This window comes from Microtus ochrogaster, unplaced genomic scaffold (genome assembly GCF_000317375.1).
Source record: "Microtus ochrogaster isolate Prairie Vole_2 unplaced genomic scaffold, MicOch1.0 UNK31, whole genome shotgun sequence".
NCBI classification, from domain to species: domain Eukaryota; kingdom Metazoa; phylum Chordata; class Mammalia; order Rodentia; family Cricetidae; genus Microtus; species Microtus ochrogaster.
Genome location: NW_004949129.1, coordinates 2,387,955 through 2,396,299, shown reverse-complemented (window position 1 = coordinate 2,396,299; position 8,345 = coordinate 2,387,955). Strand labels below are relative to the sequence as shown.

Here is an 8,345-nt window from a genome sequence, read left to right as displayed (position 1 = left end):
AGAGCTAGTTCCAGGACAGGCTCCAAAGCTACAGAGAAACCCTGTCTCGAAAAACCAAAAAAAAAAAGAAAGAAAGAAAAGAAACAGTCAGAGAGTCAGTGACTTCCGCCTTGAAGGCCACAGCTTCTCCCTCTTCACTAGGATTTCAGCTGTCCCCACCACCTAGACAAAATCAGTTACCCTGGCCCTTCTGCCAGTCTCCACTTCTCCGAAGAGTTTCTCAGTCCCTACCATCCCTGTTGTTTGGGGGGAGTCTTAGTGCTTACCATTAGAGCAAGCCCTTGGAGCACAGGGACTCTGCGGGCTCCCAGGGCCTTAGTTATGGGCCTGGAGTCAACTGTGGGCCACATCCTGACTGGAAGGAGACAGGACAGGGGTTCCTGTAACCTGCTGCCCATTGGCTGAGCCAGGCCACGGAAAGGTGGGGAACTGACCCTTCTCCGGTGAGGGCGCAGCAGCCCTGGATATGCCACGGATGCTCTGCTGGGCTCATGGAGTCTTTCACATCCTGCTTGTTGGCAAAGATCAGGACTGAGGCATCTTGAAGCGCCTGTGGGCAGAAGAGCCCCACCCAGGTCAGCCAGCCAGGCCTCCCTCCCACAGTCTCAAGAGTCCTCTGGGATCCCTGCCCAACTGTCTTAGCAAGAGAGGCCCATGGCCCACCCCGACATTAGCAACCCCATCAGCTCCTGGGATGTTTTACGACTGCTTCCAGTGTGGTTACGAGAACCTCAGACATTGTTTTGTTATTGTTGTTGCTTGTTTGTGGCTTACAAAACAAACAGACTCTTACTCTGTAGCCCAGGCTGGCCTGGAACTCTATGTAGAGCCCAGGCTGGCTTCAACCTCATAACCATCAGCCTCAGCTGTCCAGATTGCATGTAAGAGCTGCCATCCCCATGTAACGGTCCTCCTTATTGGTAGAAGTGAGACAATTTATTAGAAACCAAGCAGCCTGCCCAGGGTCTCACAGGGAGTGGTGGCGAGCTATCTTTGAGCCAGCAACTCTGGCTTCTGGGCTCTGTTGTTCTGAGGGCACCGACCAGCCTGAGAGCACACAGCTAGTCTCACCGGTGGCTTCCCAGTTCAGGGGGATTACCTCATGGGCCAGCATCTTATACAGCTCCTCCCGGGTGGTCGGCAGCCAATTCCAGTCTGTACTGTCGATCACAAGGATGACAAACTGTCCAGCAGGAGCGAGACGTGAGCTACCAGCTTTCTCTTTGGTGAAGAGGCTTCCTATCGACGGTTAGGCCTCTGCCCTACCCAAGTCCCAGTCCCACGGGAAAGGAACTGTGCAGCCTGCCACTTGCACCAGGCTGGACCCATTTTAATCACCTTATATTTTATTCTTTGGAGACAAGATCTTAGTATGCAACCCAAGGCAGTCTGGAACCTGTCTCTGTTCCCTAAGTGTTGGGAACACTTAGGATTTGAAAATCTTTCTCATATATATTGACTTTTCAAGACACAATTTCTCTGTGGCTTTGGAGCCTGTCCTGGAACTCGCTCTGTAGACCGGGCTGGCCTTGACCTCACAGAGATTTGCCTGCCCCTGCCTCCTGAGTGCTGGGATCAAAGGTACATGCTGCCAACGCCCTTCTCTCTTTATATTTTTATTTATATATTTAAATTTTTATTTTTTTAATGGTTTTGCTCTTTAGGATTCAGAAATCTTCACGAATGTCACGCAGTTAAGTATCTCACACATTGTTTGTTGTTCCCTTTCAGGCCAGCTTGAGTAGCGGTTAGTCAGTCACATCCCAGGTGGTAGAAGCTGAGCTCAGAGAGTGTAGTGCCTAGCAAGGGGATTGATGCAGTCACCTCTTGGACCTCCCAGGCCTGGTTTCCTCCTCACCTCCGTACTGGAGTAGTAAGTGTCCCAGGAGGAGCGCAGAGCCTCCTGGCCCCCTAAGTCCCACATGAGGAAGCGGGTCTTCCGAAAAACAATTTCTTCCACGTTGCTACCAATGGTGGAACACGTGTGAACCATCTCATTGCTCAGGCTAGAGAGGCAAAAGAAGGTTCTGAGGTCTCGGCCCAGCTCTAGGCATCGTACCTCTACTCCCAGAGTGGCTGAGTTCAGTTCAGAACAACTCAGCCCCGGGCGACCAAACTCACTGGTGGACGTCCTGTGACTGTTGCCGGAAAAGAAAGGTGTGAGTTGGTCCAAGTGTGGCCTGGCCTGCGACCCCAGACAACAATCTTAGAGGCTTCTGGTCTGTGGACCACACTGGAATTGTGGGAGTTGTGAAGAACCACGTAGATCTGAGTGAGGACCATCAGACCCCTTTTTTTTTTCTTTCCTTTTCTTTTTTAACGGTCGTATCTCTATGACCTCAAATATGAGATGCTCCTGTCTTAACCTCCAGAGGGCCGTGATTGTAGGCAAGGAGCACTATGTCCTGTTTACACGTGTTTTCTGAAAGCTTACCAGGAAGATATAAAGAGCAAGATTGGGAGTGAGGACTTCGTATTGTTTGAATTTTCTTTTCTAATCTAACGGTGTCAGGAATCTAGAAGAAGTCTCCAGAATTCTAGGCAAGCACTCCCCTAAGCGCCTTTGACCAACACCGCCAGACCTTTCTTTTTCTAAACCGGGTGGCTGGTTGCGCAGTTTGTCCGATAGACCCGGAGCTTCAGAGCTTGGGGGAGCTCACGGTCCGCCCAGGGATTTGAACGTCGGGACGCAGTTAACAATTGAGTGATTAAGTGCGAGGTGCAAGGGTGAGAAGGGCCCTGCCGCCAGGGGGCGCCAAGAGCAGCGAGGAGATAGACCTCTTGGCGTTCCAAACCTGCCAGGACTGAGGTGCGAGAGATCAAGACTGATTGCGGGAGGTGGTGGAACTGGGGGTCGCCCACAGTTTGCAGAATTCAAATCCAGGCCTACAGCCACTAAGTCCGAAAGGTCACACCAGCGTCCTCCCATCATTCTCCTCTGCCGCTGCCCTGGAACCCAGGGAAGGGCTCTGGTGATTGGTCCAAATGACTATCAGTCTGGTGTGAGGCCCAGCCCGCTCTGTTCGCCCTGCCGTTACTTACAACTGGTAGAGAATGGTGGTCTTTCCTGCATTGTCCAGTCCCACGATGATGACTTTGTGCTCTGGAGGCGTCCAGGAGAAGGGCAAGGTCAGAGCTAACCCCGACAACAATGGGTTTGGGTGTCCCCAGGAGGCTTCTTGTCCTCACCCTCCTCCCTGCCTGGGTGCCCTCTCCTCTCCCGGCTCCACCCCTCTCCTGGCAATCTCCGAACCTAACCACTTTAACAGTATCTCAGTTTTCAGTGTCGTGTCGATCCGTCGTTCGGTTCCCCGCCCACCATCTCTAGGGTGCGCTGGGAAACGCGTCCCCCGCGGACTAGGACTGTACCATTTCACTTCCCCTCGGACCGGACCCCAGAACCTCTCCAGGAACGTGGAAAAGTGAGCTGACCCCATTCCATCTCCCTCTCCACAGATTGTCTGAGGGTCCGAAGCACGGGGGCCTCGAAGTCACCATCGGAGGAAATTGACTTATCCAGGTTGCGCTCAGCACAGCCGGGTGGTGGGGTAGGGACAGGAAGGGTGCGAGGGGGGAGAGCGGAGAGGAGGCCATGGAGTATATGGGAATTCACACAATGAACTCTAGAACCCAAAGTTCTAGTCCGTCTTCCCCAACGACCCCCAAATCCCAAGAGCCCCAGAAGACAGCGGGCTCAAAGAGGTCACTGGGCTGTCCGATGCGCCCCTTACCCTGGCTCCCAAAGATTCGCATCAGTTTGGCTATCAGCTGTCCCATGGCACTCCCGGAACTGGTGGTCTAGGGATGTGGGGGACTCAGTGGCCTCCCCGGCTGGATGTAGCCTCAAGCGTTCAAAGCCCGGCCTGGGGGAGGGCCGGACTTGCTGCTCCTATCAGCTGGGGGAAACCCCAAGCGTCATGCCCCAGATCTGGGAATCCCTCGGGACGCCAGCAACTCACTGGTGCTAAGGAACTAAGGGACGTCATCGTGAAGACCAGGAACCTGACCAGGACCTTGAAAGTGCAAGGAAAATCCCAGCGTCCTCTTCACTCTGAGAAAACTGAGGAGTTTGGAGCATCTGCTCCAGAGCGGCGAGTAGAAGAATTAGCAACGTGCAAAGCACACGCCTGCTCTTTCCCCCAACAGCCACCGCCTGGGCGAAACCCTCCGAGAGCGGTGCAACTTTCTGACATTGCCACACAGCGTTGTCATCTACAAAGTTCCACACTAGAGAGCCCTGCAACTGAGTTACAAAACAAACAACAAAAAACCCTAGTAATTTTAAAAAGATTTTTGTCTTGTTTTTTCAAGACAGGGTTCCTCTGTGTAGCCCTGGCTATCCTGACACTTGCTTTGTGCAGACCAGGCTGAGTCCAGTCTCGAACTCAGAGATCCACCTGCCTTTGCTTCCAGAGTGCTCAGTTTAAAGACAGGTGCCACCAAGCCCGGCTCCTTAAGATTTATTTTTTCATTTACGTGTGTGTGTGTGTGTGTGTGTGTGTGTGTGTGTGTGCATGCGTGCCACATGTGTGAGTACCTGTGTATATGTACCTTCGGAAGCCAGAAGAGGTACTCAGATCCCAACTTGGATACTCGGAACCCAACTCAGATTCTCTGGAAGAGCAGTGAGTGCTTTTAATTGCTGAAGCATCTCTCCAGCTCCTAATTGCATGTTATTAAGTTTCCCCATTTTGTGTTAGGTGACATTCATAGCTATTCTTGGCTACATGAATTGCATGCAGCCTACAGATCACAGGTTGGACATGCCTAAAATCACAATAATGGCTGAAGAGATGACTCAGGAGTTAGGGCATTGCTGTTTTTCCAGAGGACCCAAATTCTGTTCCCAGCATCCGCATCAGACAGATCACAACTCTCTGTTGACTCCAGGTCCAGGGGGTTTGGCGCTTCTGGCCTCTATTGACACCTGCACATACCCACATGCGCGCATAATTAAGAATATAAGTAAAAAATTTAGTGACTAGGTGACTAGGTGTGGGGGCGCACGCCTTTAATTCCAGCACTCAGGAGGTAGAAGCAGGTGGATCTCTGTGAGTTTAGAGGCCAGCCTGGTCTACAGAGCAAGTTCTAGGACAGCCAGGGTTGCACAGAAAACAAAACAAAAAAATAACATAAATTCATAATAATGTCCAGCAGCTTCACAGATCACATTCTAGCTTTTGTCAGGGCTCCAACTGGTTCATTAGTAGGGAGTTTCCTGGGCCCAGGCAAAGTGGGCTCCCTTAGGAAAGAACAGGGGTCTCTTCTTCTTGTGGGTACCCCTGGTCAGTTTCTGGAGAAATCAGTTGTTTCTGTGATCCATTGACAAACAAACTTCTCTGGCAGTTGACCAAGATTGGAAGTCTGAAGACAAGATCATCCCGCCGGTGGCCCTACGGGGGGAGGGGGGGAGTCAGGGGTCATAGCATAAATTGTAATTCCAGCACTGAGGAGGCTGAGCGGGGAGGATCTGGAGTCAAAGCCCAGCATGGACTCCTAGTGAGAGTGTCTCAAAAAACACCAACCAGCCTCTCTCAGCCAAGGAGAAACGGTCTTTTTATTTGTTGATCTTTTTCAGTTTGTTTTTTTTCAAAGACCCTCAATATGTGATCCGTCACCTGGGCTGACTTCAGACTCCTGGATTCCAGCAATCCTCCTGCCTCCACCTTTTAAGTGGCTGACCCACAGGCTCCAGCAGTGGGCAGTGGGCAGACCCAACAGAGGGTGACATGGGTCACAAGGGAAACAGCAGGTCCAGGAGGAGGGGAAGGGATGTGTTGTTTGTGAACTTCACAACGTGAGGAAAACCCAGAAAACCCAAAGAGAAGTGGAAAAGGCAAGTTGACCTCATGCTGAGAAACTCAGATTCCCGGACTCCACGGTTTTTCTCTGGCCCTGAGAAAACTGGAGATTTTTGATAGTCTTCTTCCAGACTGTAAATCAAGGCAGACTCCAGGAGAGTGGCTCCAGTCATCTCTCCCACCAACACACCCTGGAAGGGGCCTCCTCCAGCTCTCTACTAAGGCAGCCACCCTTCAGCTGGTCTTTCTGTCTCTACTTCCTCTGCTGTGTTCGGGCCCTCCTCCTCCTCATGCCCTGCCAACCTGTCTTAAGGACACACATGGTCAGCCCGGCGGTGGTGGCGCAAGCCTTTAATCCCAGCACTCGGGAGGCAGAGGCAGGCGGATCTCTGGGAGTTCGAGACCAGCCTGGTCTACAGTCTACAAAAGCTAGTTCCAGGACAGGCTCCAAAAACCACAGAGAAACCCTGTCTCGAAAAACCAAAAAAAAAAAAAAAGGACACACATGGTCACTGACTGCCATTCCATAAGCTTTCAATGACTCTGCCGCCCACTGTGGCTCTCAAGGGCTTCAACAAGCAGCCCCTGCCTGCCTTTGCAGCCTGCCCCACCAAGTTCTGCATCTGCTGGTCCTCACTCAGATAGGCCCAGATCTTTTCCAGATCTTCCCAAACGTGCCCGTTCTTTGCTGTCTCTTCTGCCTCGAATGCTCCATCTGAAAGCCTTCAGCTGCATTGCTCCATCGCCACCACTTTCTGCCTCTGGCTTGCTTCTGCTGCTACATAGACCTCTCCCTCTTTGGGGTCTGTAGATTGGAAGCCTGTTTCCTTTCATTGTCTGTGAGTCCTGTGGAGCTTGAATCCTGTTCACCTGCGTATGACCCCCTCCTGGCCTCGTCCAATGCCTGGCGTATGATTAAGGAAGAGAAGTCACTGGGTTGCATTAGAATGAGATAAACTATAGCCTGGGGAATGCCTGCTAGAGTATCAAAAAGTAACATGGGCTGACGGTGATGGCTCACACCTTTAATCCCAGCACTCAGGAGGTAGAAGTAGGCAAATCTTTGGGAGTTTGAGATCAGCCTCGCCTGCAGAGCAAGCTCCAGGACAGCCCGGGGCTGTTACATAAAAAAAGCCCTGTCTTGAAGAAAAAAAAAAAAAAGTAACATGGGCACCAGTGTAAGAGACCTAAGGAAAGCTGGGACATTTGTAGTGAGCAAAGCAAAACAGATGCAAGCTCTGGAAGCTGGAAAGTAACCTCCAGAGGCTTACCCAGGCACATATAACAAACTTCATTCCTTTCTACTTGGTGGCCAGAGTTAAAATGATACCCAACTGACCACCACAGAGCACAGTCCATCTGGGTTGATTCCATTTCAGCCCTAGGGAGGGAGCTGGTGTTGAGTCTGTGAGACTTGGCTGGGGCACAGAGGGTATCTGAAGAATCAGCGATGTTGTGGTCCTGGGGGAGAAAGGCTTCCTGCTTTGTCACCCAATTGCAGAATTGAAAGTGACCTTCTGCAAGCACATTAAGTAAACAGGTAAGAAGAGCTTCCTTGGGGGCTACAGAGATGACTCCGTTTGGGGTCGAGCATGGCTTGCTGCTCTTCTAGAGGAACAGAGTTTGGTTCCTAGCATCCATGTAGGTCAAAGGATCCAGCATCCTCTTCTGGCCTCCACAGCATTTACAGACCCGCCTCTCTGAGGCTTTATTTAGAAGGGAGCCTAGGTAGACTTCACCAAGAAATCCGCTATAGGAGCTAAAACAAGACTTAGGATATTAGACTGGAACCATAGTCCCATCCTAGGTCAAAGCGGCCTCAGCTCAGCCCAGTTTCAGAATAGTGAACATTAGGGCAAAATGGGATCCATGGCTTTCCCACTGCAGCTTGCTGGGGCAGCATCCACCAGAGATGGAAGCAGCTATCAGAGAAGCAGCGAAGGAAAGGTCCGGTTAGGAAGGGCCCCCCTGCCTCTGCTTCTGAGTCCTGGGAGTGATGGTGGTAGCAATGCTGACTGACATCATGGCTGTTACAATCCTCACGTGGTGACAACCATCAGCTTGCTGACTGAGCAGCCATACAGGGCCGTGGTTACCTAGAAACCACGCTTTCTCTCCATTTCTATTATCTATGCCGCTAGAAATGGCCACCTCTAAGTTCTGAGCAAATGTAACTGTAGGCAAAAGGTACCCAGAGGACATCAGAGCATGTTGACACCTGCTTCCTCCTCCTCAACCCCCCCGGCCCCAACTCTCTCTAAAGCCTGGGCTTCCTGGAACAGAAGAATTAGTTGAACTTGGGGGTCACAAGCACCACAAAATTCAATATCTTTGGGGGCTGGTGAAGTCACACTTGGTGACTCCCAATTTTCTCACCTGTAAGTTCCCTCTAGCCATCATTGCCTCCCACTGTGGCCTGGGTTAAACCTTCCTTTCAACCTGAGTGTCGGTACTGTCTGCAGGGAAGGCATGGGCTCAGTACTGTCTGCAGGGAAGGCATGGGCTCCGTACTGTCTGCAGGGAAGGCTATGGGCTCCGTACTGT

The 8,345-nt window shown here is 51.6% G+C and overlaps 1 protein-coding gene across 1 annotated transcript in view; it reads right to left on the bottom strand.

Annotated features, from left to right (window-relative positions):
• The window catches only part of Arl5c (ADP ribosylation factor like GTPase 5C), a 6,269-nt gene extending 2,492 nt beyond the window's left edge, over positions 1-3,777 (bottom strand). Inside the window, exons 1-5 of the mRNA XM_026789820.1 lie at positions 3,732-3,777; positions 3,043-3,184; positions 1,859-2,006; positions 1,100-1,183; positions 435-550 (exon numbers count right to left, since the gene is read on the bottom strand). Of these exons, the coding sequence (XP_026645621.1) occupies positions 435-550; positions 1,100-1,183; positions 1,859-2,006; positions 3,043-3,184; positions 3,732-3,777 (536 nt within the window). The remainder of the gene's footprint in view (positions 1-434; positions 551-1,099; positions 1,184-1,858; positions 2,007-3,042; positions 3,185-3,731) is intronic.
• Positions 3,778-8,345: the final 4,568 nt, after the last annotated feature.